The 20,137-nt window shown below is 64.0% G+C and overlaps 1 protein-coding gene across 1 annotated transcript in view; it reads left to right on the forward strand.

The window, feature by feature from the left end:
* The window catches only part of PLCH2 (phospholipase C eta 2), a 73,818-nt gene extending 55,396 nt beyond the window's left edge, over nucleotides 1–18,422 (forward strand). The window contains exons 8-22 of the mRNA XM_050802083.1: nucleotides 90–210; nucleotides 2,016–2,187; nucleotides 2,570–2,677; nucleotides 3,989–4,132; nucleotides 7,503–7,595; nucleotides 8,058–8,140; nucleotides 9,175–9,272; nucleotides 9,394–9,576; nucleotides 10,150–10,257; nucleotides 11,152–11,276; nucleotides 11,368–11,452; nucleotides 11,707–11,853; nucleotides 12,665–12,744; nucleotides 15,075–15,372; nucleotides 16,815–18,422. Coding sequence (XP_050658040.1) covers nucleotides 90–210; nucleotides 2,016–2,187; nucleotides 2,570–2,677; nucleotides 3,989–4,132; nucleotides 7,503–7,595; nucleotides 8,058–8,140; nucleotides 9,175–9,272; nucleotides 9,394–9,576; nucleotides 10,150–10,257; nucleotides 11,152–11,276; nucleotides 11,368–11,452; nucleotides 11,707–11,853; nucleotides 12,665–12,744; nucleotides 15,075–15,372; nucleotides 16,815–18,106 — 3,137 coding nt within the window. The 3' untranslated portion in view covers nucleotides 18,107–18,422. The remainder of the gene's footprint in view (nucleotides 1–89; nucleotides 211–2,015; nucleotides 2,188–2,569; nucleotides 2,678–3,988; nucleotides 4,133–7,502; nucleotides 7,596–8,057; nucleotides 8,141–9,174; nucleotides 9,273–9,393; nucleotides 9,577–10,149; nucleotides 10,258–11,151; nucleotides 11,277–11,367; nucleotides 11,453–11,706; nucleotides 11,854–12,664; nucleotides 12,745–15,074; nucleotides 15,373–16,814) is intronic.
* The last annotated feature ends 1,715 nt before the right edge of the window (nucleotides 18,423–20,137 follow it).

The following is a 20,137-nucleotide window of genomic DNA, read 5'->3' on the forward strand; positions in this document are numbered from 1 at the left end:
CTTCTGTGTCCCTCACTGAGCAATGGGACAGGTTCTCTTTTGGTCAAAGCTCAGCCTGCCTGGGCTGACCAAGGTCTACCTGCCTACAGTGGACTGCTGGGATGGGCCCGATGGGGAGCCCATCGTGCACCATGGCTACACTCTGACCTCCAAGATCCTCTTCAAGGATGTCATCGAAACCATCAACAAATACGCCTTCATCAAGAATGAGTGAGTGGCTAGGCCTGGGCGGCTGGCCCCAGAGGTGGGCAGCGTAGGGTCTCCAGGCTCTAGCTCTTCCTGCTACACCCACATGTCCTTTCTTTGGGAGCAGTGACTGTGGTGACCAGGGGGCTGGTTTCATTCTGGCATCTCTGGTTGAGGAGAGAGGGCAGGGAGAGATTGTGGCCGCAGGTCTAGGCAGGGGCCTCACAGGAGCAGCTCGTCCACACGCCTGGTGGCACCTCCCAGTGTCAGTGCCCACAGCAGCCGTGGCTCCCACACTCATCACCCCTGAGAAACCACTCTATGTCCAGACTCAATTTGCTGTCACTCAGCTGTGGCTGTAGACACTGTTGAAAAAAATCCAATTTAGTTTCTGGAATTAGAAGACCACCTCCCCTGTGGTTTGAGTTACCTTTGAGTCTTGGCTACACGAGGCTCGCAGGTGGGGAAGGAGCTAATTGCATGAAGAAAGAGAGGAGAAGCAAGATTGATTTAGGAGACAGAAATAGATGGGCCTTCCCTGGAAGAGCTGGCCCTTGCTGTCACTGTCTCAAGCCAGCCCCATCCCTGGGACTGTAGGTGGGGAGGGCATTACAGGGCACAGGGGTGGGGATAGGGGGAGGAGGGATGAGCCGGGAGGAGCCAGGGGCCTGCTGGGATCTCAGGACAGGGTTGCACCTGTGACCAGTGTAATTTGTGCAGGCACAATGTTTTCCTGTAGGCCCTGGGCTTCAGGCCTCAGTTTCTTGCCTGAGAAGTGGGGAGATGAGCCCCTGCACCCTGGTGCCCTGCCTGCCTGCTCCACATCACAGGACTTGCTCATCTCTTGCCCTGGTTAACCTCTTGTTCTGGGTCACTTACATTTTCTAAAATAATAATGGCTGCCTTTTGGTAAAAATCCAAGTAAAATGTATACATGGTTAAAAAAAATGAAGCTGAAAAGCTTCTAATTAAAAGTCCCTGGGCCGGGCGCGGTGGCTCAAGCCTGTAATCCCAGCACTTTGGGAGGCCGAGACGGGCGGATCACAAGGTCAGGAGATCGAGACCATCCTGGCTAACATGGTGAAACCCCGTCTCTACTAAAAAGTACAAAAAACTAGCTGGGTGAGGTGGCAGGCACCTGTAGTCCCAGCTACTTGGGAGGCTGAGGCAGGAGAATGGCGTGAACCTGGGAGGCGGAGCTTGCAGTGAGCTGAGATCGCGCCACTGCACTGTAGCCTGGGAGACAGAGCAAGACTCTGTCTCAAAAAAAAAAAAAAAAAAAAAAAAAAAAAAGTCCCTGCTACACTCCCCATTCTGCACTGTGCAGGTAATAACCATGTTCCACCAGATGGTGTGTGCCAGGCTTATGTCTCCTTCTTTATGGGACCAATGTCAGGACCCCAGGGCCATTCAGAGGACAGTGTCCCCAGTATCTAGGTCAAAGGGATTCTATTTCCCAGCCTATCTATTGCTCCACACTGTACCTTGGTTTTGTCCACATCGTTTTAAAACCATGACTTTTTCAAACGTTCCTTTTATTTTCCTGGAGTTTCTAGTTGCCTTTGGTTTTTTCCTTATTGGGGAAAGAAACTCATGCGGTCTTTACCAGTCCCTAAGATTCTCCCAGCTCCTTTCCCACCCACTCAGTTGCTTTTCAAAGCCACTGATGGGTGGGCCACCTCCCAGAGCTGCTGGTAGTCCCAGCTATCCTGGGTTCCGGGTGAAGACCCCTCCTCATTCAATGGTTGGGGTGGGCCCTTGCAGAGGTGGGGCCTACCCATCCTCTGAGGCCCTGGCCTCATCCTGCTCCTTCTGCTTTGGGGCCACAGGTACCCAGTGATCCTGTCCATCGAGAACCACTGCAGTGTCATCCAGCAGAAGAAAATGGCCCAGTATCTGACTGACATCCTTGGGGACAAGCTGGACCTGTCATCAGTGAGCAGTGAGGATGCCACCATGCTCCCCTCTCCACAGATGCTCAAGGGCAAGATCCTTGTGAAGGTGAGTGAGCTCCTGCCCTCCTGGCACCAGCTCACATAGAGTCTCGGGCCTGGGGCAGTGCCCTGCTCCAGATAGGCAGGAGCATCATGCCATCTGTGGGCAGATCTGGGGGGCTGAGGGCTGGCCATGCTCCTGACCTGGCTCCATCTCCCCATGGTGGTCACTCTGGCTCAGGACCTCCTCATGCATATCCAGGCCCTTCCCTCCACGCTGCTGCAGCCACAAGGAACTGGCCAGTCTGGCCCCTGCCCCATGGCTGAGATTCCAAAACTGAGCTTGAGAAAAGGCCCCTCTCCTTGGTCGGCAGCTCTTTGTGGGTGCCAGGTGCCGGCTTCCCAGCCTTTTCTCCAGGGCCCCTTTCATCGTGCACCTCCTCCCTCAGGGGAAGAAGCTCCCAGCCAACATCAGCGAGGATGCGGAGGAAGGCGAGGTGTCTGATGAGGACAGTGCTGATGAGATTGACGATGACTGCAAGCTCCTCAATGGGGATGTGAGTCGGGCTGGGGGTGGGGGGGCGGGTGCAGCCTGCAGTTCTCAAGAACAGCTGTCCGTCCTTGCTACTGGGGCGAATTAGAAAGGGAGGTGTCCGGGACAGAGGGACATTGGGGCAGATGTGCACAGTGGCCCGGAGCCTGGGGGGTCCTCCCTGCCCACCCACCCCTCTGCATGAGAGCTGCAGGCCTGCCTGTTCCGTTTCAGCTCCCACATTTGAGCTGACTCTTGGGGTGCCATCCACTCCCCCTGCCCTGTCCTCTTGGCCCCTCAGTAAGTGGGGGCAGCACTGGGGGCTGGGTCCCACACCAGACTCCACCCCATTCCCACTGGTACCTGGCCCACCCAGGCCCTGGCACAGGATTTCCCAGCTTCCTGCCCTTTTTCCCACCAAGTCTGGCCAGACGCTGAGTGGCTGGTAGTCCTGCCCAACCACCCCCGTGGCCAGTGCTGGCCTCATCTCCAAGCAGTGCCATCTCTAAGGTCAACTCTGATGTGGGGTTCCCATCAGCAGCACCTCCACAGAGTGCTGTCACCGTGTCCCCACCAGGGCCCGGGCGGGGGGCTGCGGAGTCAGAAGCCCCTGATTGTGAGGTGCTGGGCTCGGAGGCGCCGATCTCCTCTCCTCTGGACACTGCTCTGGGGCTGCTGCTGCGAGGCAGCGAAGGCCGTTGCTCCCAGAGGGGCCGTGCATGGGAAGATAATTGTGTGGCGTGTTCCTGGTCACGCGGCCAACCATTTTAGAAAGTCCTGAGGCAGCAGCACTCTTCCTGCCTGGGATGTGCAGCGCACGTCTCTGTGTGGCCTGTGTGACGGCAAAGCCAGCTCCACGGTGCTCCTGGCTCTGTGCCCACTCCAACCTGGCACCAGGGGCATATGACACCCAAGGCCCAGGCCCTGCCCTCAAGGATTCCAAGTTCATCAGGGGCACCCGAGGGGCTGCACTGGCAGGGAAGGGCATCCAGCCCAGCTCAGAGGCCACCCTGAAGTTTGCCCCTGGCCCTGCCATCTTCTGAGGCACATGGCGGCCAGTGGTGGGACTCCAGACCCTGTGCCGCCTGCTGGCACACTGACCTTTCAGGCCACGGGGCCAGAAGCCACACACATTCTGCTGAGGGCAGCCTCGTGCTGCTGGAGGAGTCAGGTGGGCCTGGGTTCCTGTCCTGCCTGTGGCTGCCTGCAGGCCCCGAAGTGACTCACGCCTTCCGTGAGCCTGGGGTGGGCAGAGTGCTGTGACCCTGCGGGTTGTCACTGCCACTGCTCACAGGGCTGGGGCAGATGCCAACAGGCCGGCCTCTGGCTCCTGCAGGCATCCACCAATCGAAAGCGTGTAGAAAACATTGCTAAGAGGAAACTGGATTCCCTCATCAAGGAGTCGAAGATTCGGGACTGTGAGGACCCCAATGACTTCTCCGTCTCCACACTGTCCCCATCTGGAAAGCTCGGACGCAAGGTAGAGGCCAAAAAGGTGACACCCCTGATGCCAACAGGTCTCCCCGACAGCCAGCCTGTGGGCCAGCCAGGGCTCCCGAACGTATGGGTCTGTGCGCACACACCTCCAGGTGTGCACTCACACCTGTGCACACACAAATCTGCACACAAGCACACCTCTGTACACACCTCTGCACATACACCTGCATGATCCATACCCACCTACCAGCGGGGTCTCAAAACCCAGTCAGTCGTGGGAGCTGCCCCGCTGTGGGGAATTGACGGCCTTCCCTGTCCAGCCCCCCATACCCCGCCTGGAGCTGCCTGTGGCCACGTGGGGAAGCTTCCACGTGGAGCGAATGGCCCTCAGGGGCTGTCATGGCAGACACAGTGGAGTGTGTGTGGGGTGAGAGGTGACAGGCAGGGCGGGCCGGGTCCTGTGGTCACAGAGCCTCCTTGCAGACCTCAAAGGAGCCAGGAGCTGTGGCCGGCAGATCCTGCAGTCCTGCTGTGGGTGGGACCGAGTGGGGAGCGTGGGTGGGCCCTACAGACCCTCCACAGGGTGACAGTGCTGGTGGGCGCCTGTGCTGGGGACAGTCTCCTGGTGCCTGGAGAGCCCTACTGTGCCCTGTGGCACTGGCTTGTTCTGCCTGTCCCTGCAGGGACCTTGCTGTTTTCCTAACCCTTGGAGAGGGTGGGAAGGTGACTTCTCCCTGGCCAAGTGGGGGTGCTGTGTCCCCTTCCAGGACCAGTATTTTTAGACTCAGGTGTTTGCGTTTCCGCCCACGGTCCTCGGAGCACTCGGCACAGCTGACACCGCAGGAGAGCTCGAGGAACATGCCCTGTGCAGGTGGCTCTTGCGGGGCCCGAGCTGACAGGCGTTCCTTTATTTTTATCCCAAGGTGTCTAGGTGGGGGAGAGTGGCCATCTGTGGCTCCGCTGGGCAGCCAGCTGGGCCTGTGCAAAACCTGGAGATGCGTCTGCAGGTCCAGGAAAGTGGCCTCCTGCAGACCTCACGTCTGAGCTGCTGCTGGGGGTTCTGTGCTCAGGGACGGCTTCCTGCAGGAGGAGGAGGGGCTCAGGCACAGCCACTAAGGTTGCAGAAGGAGCGGGAATCCCACCCTGATGAGAGACACTCCCTGCTGGGTGTGGACACACACCCCAGAAAGGTCCCAGAGCCTTTAGCACAGGAGAGGGGCGGAGCTGATGCCAAGGCCAGGCCGGGATGCATTCAGTCCTGGAGCTCACTGGGCGCGTGGCCCAGGTGAAGGGGGTGTCTGTGCGCTGGGGGTCGTGGGAATGGCAAATCCCACCGAGGGACACCTGTGCCTCTCTGTCCCCCTGGGCCAGCCGGTGTCCCCTGTGCCCATGAACCTTGAGGACGTAAGGCCTCTACTCATGCGTCCCTGAGGCCCGGGAGCAGGAATGGGTATCTTGGGGAGAGAAGCCGGATGGGTAAGGAGGGCACCCACCCCCAGACAGCTGGGCACAACCCAGTGAGTGCTTGTACTGCCAACAGCCTCGCCCGGCAGGCACCCTTCCCTGAGCACCCCCTTGGGGCCCAGCACCCAGCCTCCCCGACAGAGGCAGGGCTGGGGGGCGGCTGAGACCCTCCACTACCCTCCAGGCCCCCTCGCCTCCTGGGCCTTCTGCTGCCCCTTGGAGCATGGTCGGGTCTTGCTGTCTCCTCTGTTTGGGAGTCCCAGGGGTGACAGCAGGTCTGGCCATGCAGTACAGGCTGTGTCTGGCCGTCCGTCTCCTGGGTCAGTGCGTGCCTCTCCTCGGTCATGCCTGGATTTACAGTCACTCGTGGCTCTGGGTCACTGCGGCGTTTTGGGGATGTTTAAGGAGCTGTGAAGTGTGGTGGCCCCGACTGGCTCCAGGCGCACTGTGAATCCGGCTCCTGGCACCTCTCCCGGCAGCTGTGGCGTCAATAAATTAAGAGGAAACCGGGGCTGGCTTTTCTGGAGGTGGAGAGAGACGAGCACGTCTGAGAGCCGTGTGGACCTGGACAACCCGGAAGCCTCCTGCTGCGGTGCACGCGGGGCCTCGGGCTCCGGCCAGTGCAGCCTGGTGACGGGAAGGCCCCGCGGCCACTCTGGGCTGTGGGAAGGGCCGTCCAATCCCATCCTGGCTCCCTGTGAGGGTGAAGGAGGGGCAGGCCACACCTCCGGGCCATGGTACCAGAGAACAGGGAGGCTGGCGGGAGCTCCCCGGCCGTGTCAACAGGACAGAGGCCCGCCTGGCATGGGGCCTGCGGGCGCAATGTGTCCTGATTTCCGATGCGTCCGGTGAGGGAGTGTCCAGGCAGGCACAGGTCCAGGCTGGTGAGAGCGGGGAGCAGTAGGAGCGGTTTGCTGCGGCGTGGCTGAGCGCCGAGTCTGTGGTCGTGAGAGCTGCAGTGGCCTCTTTGCAGCAGTGTGGGAGCATCCGCGGGTGTAGGAGGGCGTGTGTGCAGGGGCGTGTTGTGGGTGTTGCAGGGGTGTGTCCAGAGGGGTGGGCGTCTACAGGGGCATGGCCACGGGTGGGTGCTGTGTCCGCTTCTGGCGGAAGTTCCTCTCTAACAGGGACCCCTGCTGCAAGCCCAGGGCTTCGCGGTGTTTCGAAGAAAGCAGCCCCCACCCTTGGTGGGGGACAGGATGTGCATGGGAGCCCCTCCTGAGCACAGCCGGGCCATGTTTTGGGGGTGTCTGTGGAGGGGGCTGCAGGGGTCAAGTGGCAGCACAGGCTCTGCTGGTTCCATTGGGAATGAGCTTTGGGATGAATGAGCAGTTGGTGATGTGGCCCGGGGTTCAGCGGGGGGCAAGCAGGGGAGCCCCGGATGTGCCTGCTGCTTACACAGTGGTAGGAAGGCTCACAGTGGCTTCCTGGGGTTCCCTGGTTTACGGCCCGCCTCAGGGAGCGCCCACTGGAGCTGTCTGTCTGATGACGAGGTACCTACGCGTTATGGGAACAGGTCAGGGCGGCAGGGCCACGGAACGCTCGTAAAACGGTTATGCAAGCAGGCCTGGCCGAGGAATATTCCAGACACACAAATGCAGTTATTATGTAGTCACCACTGGTGGGGAAAAAAGATTCCGAACTTAATGAGTTTAAAATAACGCATGAGAGACGCTGAGGCAGGTGTGAGCACATGTTTCCACCGGGGCCTGCCTTCCAGGCTGCTTCTCCTCAGCAGCTGGCTCTGCGCCAGGGTGGACTGGGAACGGCGGCCACGGGGATCCCCAACCTGTCCCCGCCCTGCCCTCTCCTCCCCCGTCTGCCTTACTTCAGACCTGGCTCAAGCCCACCTCCTCCAGGAGGGCCTCCTGTGGCGACCAGGGAGCTGTCCCGGCCTCCCTGCCTGGTTCAAGGCTGGGCTCACCGTGTCCCTGTCTCTCCCTTGGACTCAGAGCAAGGCTGAAGAGGACGTGGAGTCTGGGGAGGATGCCGGGGCCAGCAGACGCAACGGGCGCCTCGTCGTGGGAAACTTCTCCAGGCGCAAGGTCCGGCGCAGCTCCCAGGCCAGGGTCCCCGTCTGGGCCCAGTGTTCTCCCTGCTCCCAGTGCCCCAGTGGGCCCTGCCCCAGCCCCCAGGGTTCCCAGCCTGGCTTGCAGGATCCCTTCTGAGTCGGGCTGAGCTATCGGCTGCAGGTGCCAGGGACTGGGCCAGGAGCCTGGGCTTGGAGCTGGTGGGAGCAGGTGCCTCGCTGGCTCACATCCCTTCTCTGGCCCACGCTGGCGCTTGTCCCAAGCTCAGGTGCCCTGTGGCTGCCCTGGGTGTCCGCCGGAGCCCAGATTGGGAGGGCACTGAGGAGGCTTTGGCAGGCCCAGCCAGGCGGGATGGACATGGGAGGCTGCGTGGGCCACTGGGGACCCTGGAGGACAGGCCCTCCCCAACGCCCTAGCTTCGCCAAGGCCTGACCTGGGCCAGGGGCCCTACAGCTCATGCCTCTGCTCCCCACACAGAAGAAGGGCAGCAAGCTGAAGAAGGCGGCCAGCATGGAGGAGGGAGATGAGGGCCAGGACTCCCCGGGAGGTCAGAGCCGAGGGTAGGTGCCCTGCCCCATGGGGAGGCCCTGTACACTCCTGGGAGCCTGGCCCAGCCAGCCCCTTCTCTGTGGTGACCCCACCAGGGACAACCCCGAGCCGGGCAGGACCCACCCCCTTCTTGGCCCCTGGAAGCAGTGGGAAGTGGTGGGGAGTGTGGTGTACAGGGCAGGCTGGTGGCTGCGAGCAGTGGGGGCAGGGGTGGCCGAGCAGGTGGCTGGAGGGCCCAGGTCCCCACAGGCCTGGATGCTGCTGGGCTGTCGGCCCTTGGTCCTCACCTCCTCCTATGAGGCCCCCAGCCTCATGCCCTCCCCAGGGGGCATCAAATGCCTGCCATGAAGTGGCTCCCCCACTTCCCGTCCAGTCAGGCTGAATTCAAGGCCCGGGCCCCTGTGTCTGAGGCTTCCCTCACCACTGTCTGGAGTCTCTTTGGGATCTCAAACCTACAAGCCCAGAAGGAGCTTCCGCCCCTCCCCAACCCTGGGCTCCCCCGTGCTGCCCACTCCCTCCTATTGCCGTCTCCCCTCACTTCCATCCCCCAGCGGTTCCTCTGTGCCCCTCGCCTGGGTGCAGCCCCCTCCTGTCCAGTCCCGTCCCACGTGCCAGCCGGGCTCTGCCCTCAGCACACACCTGATCCACACGTGCTGCTGCCACCTGGGTGACACGGAGGCCCCCTTGGACCCCAACCTCCTCTCCACATAGTGATTCTAGTCCAGACCCAGGCCCTGACCCCAGCTCTCCCCTGCTCAGAACCTTCCAGAAGCCCCCACACCTGCCACGCTTGGCAGACCACATCATCCTCCACTGCACACAGTGCCTGGAGCCTTTGCCTCTGCCGGTAGCTCCGAGCCAGCCCACATCCTGCCTGGCACTCGGGTTTCCGCAGCCTGCAGCCCAGTCTGGGGTCTGTCTCTCGGGGTTCAGGGCCCGCTGTGTGAATTAATGAACCTGCCTGAGTCCTGGAGCCCGTCTCACGGAGCTGGGTGCCAGGCTGGCCCTGGATGGGAGGGGTTCTGACACCCTGTACCTGCCACAGGACGACCCGGCAGAAGAAGACCATGAAGCTGTCCCGGGCCCTCTCTGACCTGGTGAAGTACACCAAGTCCGTGGCCACCCACGACATAGAGATGGAGGGTGAGTGGCTCAGGGACCTGGGCACGGGTGGAGGCCTCCCTGTCCCCAATCCCTGCTATGCTGCTGGGCGCCGGGCGAGGTCGAGGACTCGCAGTCTGACGACCGGTCACCGGTGCCACAGCGGTGTCCAGCTGGCAGGTGTCGTCCTTCAGCGAGACCAAGGCCCACCAGATTTTGCAGCAGAAGCCGGCGCAGTACCTGCGCTTCAACCAGCACCAGCTCTCCCGCATCTACCCCTCCTCCTACCGCGTGGACTCCAGCAACTACAACCCTCAGCCCTTCTGGAATGCCGGCTGCCAAATGGGTGGGTGCGGGCGTGGCGCACTGGGCGTGGTGGGAGGGCTCGGCTCAGATGGTCCCTGGAGCCCAAGCGGTGAGCAGGGGACCTGCTGGGGCCTTGGTTCTGTCCGAGCTCTCTTGCCCTTGGAGCCTCCACACCTCCGCGGCGTGCTGCCGATATCAGGCTGCCACTGACACCAGGCTGCCACTGACACCAGGCTGCCACTGACACCAGCCTAGCACTGACACCAGGCTGCCACTGACACCAGGCTGCCACTGACACCAGGCTAGCACTGGGGCAGGGTCCTTCAAGCCTCAGGGGGATGTGGGAGCGATGATGCAGGCCTGTCCACGTACTCCCAGGGACACCTGCCTGCGAGGCTGGCTGCACCAGCTCCAGGAACGTTCCTCCAGGATGTGCTGGCCTCAGTTCTGCACAGGTGTGAGCCTCAGCGTCCCATTCATATTGGGTGAACGAGCGGCAGACAGCAGATCCGCGGCAGCTGTGCAGGGGAGGCTAGCGTGTGGTGGCAGGTGGGTGGGGGACACCCCTGGAAGGTCGGGTGCTGACCGGGGCAGCCTTGTGTCCCCCTCACAGTTGCCCTGAACTACCAGTCAGAGGGGCGGATGCTGCAGCTCAACCGAGCCAAGTTCAGCGCCAACGGTGGCTGCGGCTACGTACTCAAGCCCGAGTGCATGTGCCAGGGTGAGGAGCTCGGATGCTCAGGGATCGGATGGGCCTCCTGGGTGTCCCCAGAACAGAGATCGGAGCCCCACGGGCTAGCAAGGGGGTGGGGGCAGCTTTGGCAGAGTCCCCTGGAGGGTCAGGTTGGGACGAAGCTCCCAGGATGCTGGGGAGGTGGGTGGGGAAACCCTCCTTGCTAGGGTTGCAAAGAAGGGCCCAGCTCTGCCAGGAATCCAGGGGTGGAGAATTGGGGAGCCTGGGCCCCATGTGAGATTCATGGCAGGACTTGTCTGAGGGGGGCCCAATGCCAGCGACCCAGCCCCCTGTGCCTGGCCCCTCTGTGGGTCTCAGGACCTGGGTCTGGGCTGGGTGTTGGAGGGAGCCTCCTCCCAGCTCTCAGACACCTCTGTTTTGTCTGCTGTGGATGACTTCTAGCTTGGTCCCCCTGTGGCCCTGGCAGGAGTATCACCATGGGAGTGGGCAGGACAGGGGACGGGCGAGTGGACCTTCCGCTGGACCTGGCTACTGCTGTGGACCGGCCACTTCCACCTCTGCCCTTGGCTTGCCCTCCTCGGAGTTCTCAGCCTGACCGGGCCCCAGGGCACTGTCACCAGAGACCCCACCCCTCAAACCCCCAGGGACCCAGACCCAACCCCAGAAGCTGTGTGACCTCCTCCGCTCAGCTGTGGGAGGCATGGGCTCTGTCCCACGTGCTGCGGTGGCCACAAAGGTGATCCATACTGGGCCAGGCGCACCTGCCCCCCCGAGGTGCCCCCCCGGACTGCTGCCTCCCTCCCTCCACCTGGCACTGGCTGCAGTCTCCTATGTGGGGGCCGGGGAGGGGCAGCCATGCCCCAGCGAGTAGGGGGCTTGCTGAGGGCTGGGCCACTGACCACCTGCCCGGCATCCCCTTAGGTGTGTTCAACCCCAACTCGGAGGACCCCCTGCCCGGGCAGCTCAAGAAGCAGCTGGTGCTCCGGATCATCAGTGGCCAGCAGCTCCCCAAGCCGCGCGACTCCATGCTGGGGGACCGCGGGGAGGTGGGGGCCAGCCCTGCACAGGCGGGTGGGAGTGGGGAGTGGGCCGGGCATCGTGATGGGCCCCGAAGCCAGCCCCACTCCTGTGTCCCAGATCATCGACCCCTTTGTGGAGGTGGAGATCATCGGGCTCCCTGTGGACTGCAGCAGGGAGCAGACCCGCGTGGTGGATGACAACGGTGAGGCTCGGCCGTGGCTCTGTCACGCTGGTGATGGAAGTCTGAGGGGGAAGGTTGGGGCTACCTGGTGTGCCCGGGTGCTCTGCCCAGGCCTCCCTCGGTGACAGTCCTGGGTGCCGCTCCCCTCTAGGTGGGCAGTCCCGGGAGCGGCACCGGGAGCGGCATTGGGAGTGGTGTGGGCCGGGGCTCCAGGCTGGAGTGGTGCTGGGCCGGGCCCTGCCCACGGGACACTCCTCCTGGCGCTGCTTCCCCAGGGTTCAACCCCACCTGGGAGGAGACCCTGGTGTTCACAGTGCACATGCCGGAGATCGCGCTGGTCCGCTTCCTCGTCTGGGACCACGACCCAATCGGGCGTGACTTCATTGGCCAGAGGACGCTGGCCTTCAGCAGCATGATGCCAGGTGGGCAGGTGTGGACACGGTGCCCCCCGCACTGGCTGAGGGCCCCCAGGCAGGGCAGGCACTGTTTCCCCTGCGAGTTGGTGCCTGTGTGGGCGGGCCTGCATCTGGCACCAGAGACAGGAGCTGAGGACAGGAGAAGAGCCAGCCTGGGGCTCTGTGGGTCTGATGGGGACATAGCCTGTGCGGGAGAGGTCACCCCCAGGAAGAGGGCTGAGGACAGGACAAGAGCCAGCCTGGGGGCCGGGCGCGGTGGCTCAAGCCTGTAATCCCAGCACTTTGGGAGGCCGAGACGGGCGGATCACGAGGTCAGGAGATCGAGACCATCCTGGCTAACACGGTGAAACCCCGTCTCTACTAAAAAATACAAAAAACTAGCCGGGCGCGGTGGCGGGCGCCTGTAGTCCCAGCTACTCGGGAGGCTGAGGCGGGAGAATGGCGTGAACCCGGGAGGCGGAGCTTGCAGTGAGCTGAGATCCGGCCACTGCACTCCAGCCTGGGCGGCAGAGCGAGACTCCGTCTCAAAAAAAAAAAAAAAAGAGCCAGCCTGGGGACCTGCGGGTCGTGGGGCGGGGGGCACGGCCTGTGGGGGAGGGGCCACCCCCAGGAAGAGGTCCCTGCAGGCTGGTGCAATGCCAGTGGGCTTCCTGGAGGAGGTGGGGGTAGTGCTGGGCCCATGGGAGGCAGAGGTCCCAGGCCTGGGTTTGTCGGCTGTATTTGGGGTCTTGGGACTTTTGAGTAGAGTGGGGGACAGAGCAGGTGGGGGCCTCGGGAGGCTGTGACCTCATGACCCTGCTGACCCACACTGCTCCAGGCTACAGGCACGTGTACCTGGAGGGGATAGAAGAGGCCTCCATCTTCGTGCACGTGGCTGTCAGCGACATCAGCGGTAAGGTGAGTATCACCCCCTGCCACCAGCCATCGTGGGGAGGGGCCGCACCAGCCCCTTGTCCTATGCACCCCCATGTGTCCCCAGGGCTGGGTCCTGAACTCAGGCAGTGAGGCCTAGGGTCCCCTCCCCGGGCCTCTGCTCCTCTACCTGCAAGAGGGGGTGCTGTGGGGGTCTGGCTCCTGAGCCACCAGTGCCCACCTCTGACCCCAGGGCTGGCTGTGGGCATCTCCGGCAGGGCGGGTCCCAAGTGCTCTGGGCCTTGCCCCGCCGGCCTCGCAGGCTCCACCCCCACAGTGCTGCCATCTGGCTTCTCAGCAGGGACTGAGTGGTGCCCCCTCCCCTCTCTCACCCCCTACCCCTCTACTTCCTGCTGTCACATGGAAGGCAGCTGCCCCGGTTTGCCTGTCACTCCACACCCAGCATGTCTGTCCCCTGCCCCAGGTCAGAGTGGGGACTCGGCTTCCGCAGGAAGGGGTGCTGGTGCCGGCCCTGCTGCCCTGCAGAGCCGGATGCCCTGGTTCTCAGCCGAGGCCCAGTGCCCTCTGGGTCCTGCTGGTTGCAGTTGGCCCTTGGAGGACCCTGCTCACACAGCACGAGGGGCCTGCCCAAGCCCAGTGCTGACTCTCCTGCCGTGCTCTTGGGCCCAGAAGTGCCATCCGGCCTCTGCTGTCTATACACCCATCTGTTCCTCGTCCCCCAGGCCGCAGGGCTCCCCAGGCCGCAGGGCTCCCCAGGCCGCAGGGCTCCCCCAGGCCGCAGGGCTCCCCAGGCCGCTGCTGTGGCTGCCTCACCTGCTCCCTCTGTCTCTTTGGTCTTGCAGTCGGCTTCTCTATGGCCTCAGTCTCTACCTTTAGAAGCCCAGCTCTGTTAGGAGCCTTGAAGGTACCCGGTGCGCGGGACAGTGCGGCCCGCCACCCCTGCATGCCCAGGCCATGCCCCATTAGCATCCGTGATTCCTGGTAGCATTTGGGGACTGTCGCTCTTGTGACGTGGATCATGACATGGCTCTGGGGGCCCTGGCCATCCCCAGCCAGAGTGGCATTTACGAGGCAGATCCAGGGTTCAGCTGGGTGGCCGCCTTCTCACTGGCCTCCCCTCTCCTCCTCTCCCTCAATCCTCCCTCCCCTCCCTCAGCCCCTTCCCTGGTGGGGAGCCCGCTGGAGCCCCCGCTGTGCCCCTCCCATCCCCCTCCTTCTCTCTCCTGCCCCCCTCTCGGACCCTCAGGCTGCTGGTTCTGAGTTCCCCTCCCGCTCCTTCCCTGTCCTTGCCAACCATGCCCAGTGCCTGGGATGAGGGCACCCCTGAGGCCGGTGCTCCGAGCTGGAATCCCGGATCTGCTTCTAAATGGCTTCCCAGCCACTGTGACCAAATGCGTGGATTTGGAATCTTGAATCAGGAAGCTGATTCAAGTGCTGGCCATCTGAACGCATCTGCCCAGAGGCGCCCTGCAGGGAGGTGACCCACCTGCTGGGCCTGGGCCGCTCTGTGCACACGCACGGCTCATCATGGGGGCACAGTGGGTGCTGCCGGTCTCGGGGGCATCTGGCATGTGAGGGCCCCTCTGGCCTCTGCACCCTGGAGATGCAGCTGCCTCCCTCTCAGCAGCTGTTCTGCTCAGGCAGGGACCGCCTGGACCTAGCTGTCCAGGAAGATTGGCTGTGGCCAGGTACTGGTGGGCCAGGAGCCTGAGCCCATCTTGGCAGGGTTCAGGGGTCAGCAAGCCAGTTGTGGGCCTTGGGGGTTCACATGAGCAGAGGGCAGGGCGAGACCAAAAAAGGCTGCCTGGGGGAATTCAGGAAGGTTTCCTGGAAGAGGTGGTACTTCCCAGGGCAGGAGTATCACCATGAGAGTGAGCAGGACGTGGGCTGGGCGAGCAGGCCTCCCACTGCACCTGGTTACTCCTGCTGTAGACCAGCTACTCCTGCCTGAGAGAGGGGCACACGCAACCAGGGAGTGCCACACCAGTGTCCCCTGCCAGCGATGGGGCTGCAGGTCTCTGAGCAGGTGCAGGCTGTGGTGGGCCAGGCTGGGACTTGAGGTCTTTCCTCCGGAGGAAGGACCTTCTCTCCATGCCCCTCACAGGCCCCACATGCCCAGGAGGGTGGGGTGGGCCATCTGTACTTAGATCTGTAGCAGCCACTGTCCCAGGCAGAATGCCCTAGGGACCCTGCTCCTGGAGGCCCAGGTGTGTCCACACACCCCCAGCCTGAGGTGGCCTGGCCCCTCGGACCGAGACACGTCTGTGGCACGGTCTGGAAAGCTGGCCCTGGGGGTGCAGCTGCAGCTGGGCTGGGACCCCTGGCAACAGCTATGCAGGTTCCTTCTCTTGCAGGTCAAGCAGGCTCTGGGCCTAAAAGGCCTCTTCCTCCGAGGCCCAAAGCCCGGCTCACTGGACAGTCATGCTGCTGGGCGGCCCCTGGCCCGGCCCTCCGTTAGCCAGAGGCTCCTGCGGCGCACAGCCAGCGCCCCAACCAAGAGCCAGAAGCCGGGCCGCAAGGGCTTCCCGGAGCTGGTCCTGGGCACTCAGGACACAGGCTCCCAGGGGGTGGCGGATGACATGGTGCCCCCCAGCCCCAGACCTGCTCTGGAAGCCCCAGCCCAGGAGGGGCCCGGCAGCGGCAGCCCCCGAGGTAAGGCACCAGCTTCAATGACAGAGAAGAGCCCTGTGCGAGTGCGGCCCCTGCGTGCCCTGGACGGCCCCGGGGCTGCTGGGATGGCCGCCACATGCATGAAGTGTGTGGTGGGATCCTGCGCCGGCGTGAACACCGAGGGCCTGCAGAGGGAGCGGCCACCCAGCCCGGGGCTCGCGAGCACGCAGGCAGCCATCCGCCAGCAGCCCCGGGCCCGGGCTGACTCACTGGGGGCCCCCTGCTGCGGCCTGGACCCTCAAGCTATCGCAGGGAGAAGCAGAGAGGCACCCAAGGGTCCCGGGGCCTGGAGGCAGGGTCCAGGCGGTAGCGGCTCCTTGGACTCCAGCAGCCCAGACAGCCCGGGCATCCCTGAAAGGTCCCCCCACTGGCCTGAGGGTGCCTGCAGGCAACCGGGGGCCCTGCAGGGAGAGATGAGTGCCTTGTTTGCTCAAAAGCTGGAGGAGATCAGGAGTAAATCCCCCATGTTCTCCACCGGTAAGCCCCTCCTGCCCTGCGCGGTCCTCCCGCACGCCCCTGGCATGGCTGGGCCTGGGTCACCTGCTGCTGCTTCTGCGTAGACGGCATCGTCTCGTGTGCTCGTGGCTCTGTCTCCGTGGCACTGTTTCCGTGGCACTCTGCTCCCTTGGCTTGCCTGTGGCCAGTAGCCCCAGCCCTCCTGTCTGACCTTGAGGCCCTGGGACTTGGGGTGGAGCTGGTTTGAGGCCCGACAGGCTGGAAAGAACTAGCTGCTCTTGCTGAGGGTCCGGGGCCAGGAGTGTGGCCTGACATGCTGGGCCCCTCTGACTGGGCACTTCCTCAAACTCACCTCCCGGGCGGCTGGCGACTGATGCCCTTCCTGGGACTGGGGGCCACATCCCATCCCATTCCCACTGCCCTCCAGGGCAGGCTCCAGGGGTCCCTCCTGGGAAGTCTGATGTGGGCAGGTAGTGCAGCTGCTGGGTGTCTCCTACGTCCCTGGGACGCCTGGAGCTTGCCGAGTGCTGTGTGGAGTGGATTCCCTGGGCCCTGAGGGAGGGACATACACGGAGCCCACCCCATACCACCCTGCCCCTCCAGACCCCCTGACCAAGCTTTCCTTTCTGCCCCCACCCACGCTGCCTCCGTAGTTAGGAACTGAGAGCGGCGAGCGACAGGTAACGGGGCCCAGCCCTGCTGTCCCGTGCTGTCCCAGCCCCAGGAGGGCCCCATGTGTGGCACAGGGCATGGACTGGGCCTCACCAGCAGCAGGGTGGGGACACTGAGTGTGCCGCGCCCGGGGGATGCCTCGGGGTGGGAGCTGGGCCCGGCGACCCTCGGCACAGGGTACTGGGGACACCACCCTGATTCAACTCCTCTCCGCCTCTCTCCCTGTCTTCCTCTCTTTCTCTCTTCTGCTTCTCCCTCTGGCTCTCTCTCGCTCTCACTCCCCTACCTCCCCACAGACACCCGCCCCCTCTCCACGCAGCGGCCGCTCCCTCCACCGTGCAGCCTGGAAACCATTGCCGAGGAGCCCGCCCCAGGCCCTGGCCCCACGCCACCAGCGGCCGTCCCCACCAGCTCTTCTCAGGAACGGCCCCCATACCCAACAGGACCGGGAGCCGATGTGACAAGCCCCCCAGAGGACACTGAGGAACACCGAGACAGCAGGCCTCGGCCGTGCAATGGCAAGCGTCCCAGCGGGGCATACGAGGGGGCCCCCAGCAGCCAGTCGGACGGCAGGAGCCAGCCCCGGACCCCGGGCCACCTGCCCGTGATTAGAAGGGTGAAGAGTGAGGGTCAGGTGCCCACAGAGCCCCTGGGAGGATGGCGGCCCCTGGCTGGTCCCTTTCCAGCCCCTGCCGTGTACTTCGATGCCACGGCCAGTGACCGGCTGTGGCAGCGGCTGGAGCCATGTGGCCACCGAGACAGCGTTTCCTCCTCCTCCAGCATGTCGTCTAGCGACACTGTCATTGACCTCTCCCTGCCCAGCCTGGGCCTGGGCCGCAGTCGTGAAAGCCTCCTCGGAGCCCATGTGGGACGCCTGCCCCCCAGGCCCCACTCAGCTTCAGCTGCCCGCCCAGACCTGCCACCTGTGACCAAAAGCAAATCCAACCCCAACCTGCGGGCTGCGGGCCAGCGGCCTCCCACGCCTGACGAACTGCGGCCCAGGCCCCTGGCCCCACGGATGCCTGGCCTCCCGCTCCGGCCGCCCTGGGGCTGCCTCTCCCTGGTGGGCCTGCAGGACTGCCCCGTGGCTGCCAAGTCCAAGAGCCTGGGGGACCTCACTGCTGATGACTTTGCCCCTAGCTTTGAGGGCGGCTCCCGCAGCCTGAGCCACAGCCTGGGCCTCCCGGGAGGGACACGGCGGGTGTCGGGGCCAGGGGTGAGACGGGACGCCCTGACGGAGCAGCTGCGCTGGCTCACGGTCTTCCAGCAGGCAGGAGACATCACGTCACCCACCAGCCTGGGCCCGGCTGGGGAGGGGGTGGCGGGGGGCCCCGGTTTTCTGCGGCGCTCCTCCTCCCGCAGCCAGAGCCGTGTGCGTGCCATTGCCAGTCGGGCCCGCCAGGCCCAGGAGCGGCAGCAGAGACTACAGGACCTGGGCCGGCAGGGACCCCCAGAGGAGGAGCGGGGCACCCCCGAGGGCGCCTGCTCCGTGGGCCACGAGGGCGGTGTGGATGCGCCAGCACCCTCCAAGGGAGCCCCTGGGTCAGCATCTGTGGCCGCAGAAAACCTGGTCCTGCTCCGCCTCTGACCACCTCAGTGGTGGGAACCTGGGGGGCTCTGGAGGCCCAGGACAGGGGTGGGCGTGTTGTTTGCTCAGGAAACAGGGCAGCCAGGCCCCCAAAACTGTGTCCCTGGCTGCCCTGTGTCCCCTTGGCCCCTGCCTCCCTCCTGCCCCTGCTCCCGGGGGAGGAAAGGCTGAAGCTGCCGGCCTGGGCCCACAGGAGGGGGTCGAGGCTGGCCCCGCCAGGCAGATTTTCCGGTGTTTTAGGATCGATCCATACAGAAATATTTAAATTTTTAGAAGCAAAACTTATACAACATTAAAATGATACCAAGTCCCTTTCCATTTTTACCTGGCTTTTCGCCCCGGGTGTGTGTGGTGTGCATCTGTGCACACCTGTCCTGAGCCTGCCCTGGGAGATGCAGCTGACCTGGCCACGGCACAGGCTGGGGTGCTTGTGAGGCACCAGGGCTGCTCAGGATGCTACCTGGGCCTCGCCTTGAAGGCTGCATCTGCCTTGCTGCGACCATGCTGCCCTCTGCACCAGGCCTAAGCCTCTGTAAACTCCCGAACGTGGTTCCAATAAACGTGCTCACCAGCATGCACGGGCCTCCCGCTCGCTCAGCCTCCTGTGCGACACCAGGTGTCTGTCAGAGCCTGTGCCAGGCCCAAAGGACACCCCAAGAAAAGACCCTCAGAGGGCTGAGCTGGATGGGCTCCCAGAGTGGGCTGCAAAGCCTGCTCCTCAGGGCGCAGACCCTAACCCCGGGCTGCCGGCCCCCCGACCCTGGGGGCTGCTCTGCCTGCAGTCTTGGAGGATGGTGGTTCCAGAAAGGCCGTACCCTGGAGAGGCTGGGGTGCTGGTTGGGCCTCCAGAGGCCTGTGCTGCAGCTCATCCTCTGCTGCCCCAACAATGGGAGTGGGTGTGGCCCACCCCGTGGCCAAGGTCAGGGAGTGTCCTGCCCCGTGAGGCTCCACCACCTGCTGCTGCCCAAGGGGCCCGCCCAGCCCACTACCCGGATGAGTGCTGCTGTCGGGGTGTTCCGTCTCATCCCTGGCTGCCTGGCACCTAGGCAGGGCCCTTGGGAAGGTGGGCATGAGGCCCGGAGGCCGGAATCCTGGGGTGCTGGGGAAGTTCTGGGGAGTTGCTCTGCCCTCATCATGTTCCTGCACTGGCAGGGATCGTGGGCGGCCACAGGAACCGCTGTCATCACTTCCCCAACTCAGCCAGGCAGAGGGGCCACTGGTGCTCCCCTTCCCCGAGCCCCACCAGGCCCCTCAGAGAGAGCCTGCGAGACATCGCCATCGTCGAGCCCCGGGACGCTTGCGTGCGGGCAGCTGTGGCCCCACCGAGAGCAGGGGTGTGGTGAGCTGGTTGCCTGGGGCCCAGGGCGGCACCTGAGCCTGAGGAGTCTCAGTTCTGGGACAGGGGACTCACAGAGCCCCTGGCGATGACAATGACAGCAGCCTGATGACCGAGGCCTCCCAGTGAGCCCCTGAGTGGTGCTGTGGGCAGAGCAGGGCTTGAGGAGCCAGCTGGGGGTCTGCGGGAGTCAAGGAGGGGCTGAGAGCCTGGGGCCAGATCGTGTCTTGAGAAAAGCGCAGTCGAAATGGCCACGTCAAGGGAGCAAGGCGGAGGCCAGAGCCCGCCTGCTCTGGCTGGGGAAGGGCTGGGGTCACAGAGGCTAGGGTTACCCGGAGGCACAGGGGTGCCTGGCCCATAGGCTGGGTGGCCTCTTCTGCAGGAGGGGAGCTGAGGCCAGGGCCACAGGCAGGCTAGCAGGCCCTGCGTGGGGCTGTGCAGGGGCTCACCAGCCTGGGCTGGGCCCTGGTGTCCTTGTCCTGGCTCTGTCCTCCCAGGCCTCCGTGCCTCCCCCACCTCCTCCTGGGATCCTGTCCGGGCCAGGCTCTGGCCAAACCTCTGCAGTGGGTGCGTCCCCTAGCACAGATGGACTCTCCAACCCTGGGGTCAAGCCCTGTGGATGTCAGGCCGGGCAGTCACACACCCAGGTGCCCAGAGTGGCCAGGCCACTGCTGCCATCCACCACCAGTGAGGGG

The sequence above is a fragment of the Macaca thibetana genome, chromosome 1 (assembly GCF_024542745.1).
Source record: "Macaca thibetana thibetana isolate TM-01 chromosome 1, ASM2454274v1, whole genome shotgun sequence".
Classification (NCBI taxonomy): Eukaryota; Metazoa; Chordata; class Mammalia; order Primates; family Cercopithecidae; genus Macaca; species Macaca thibetana.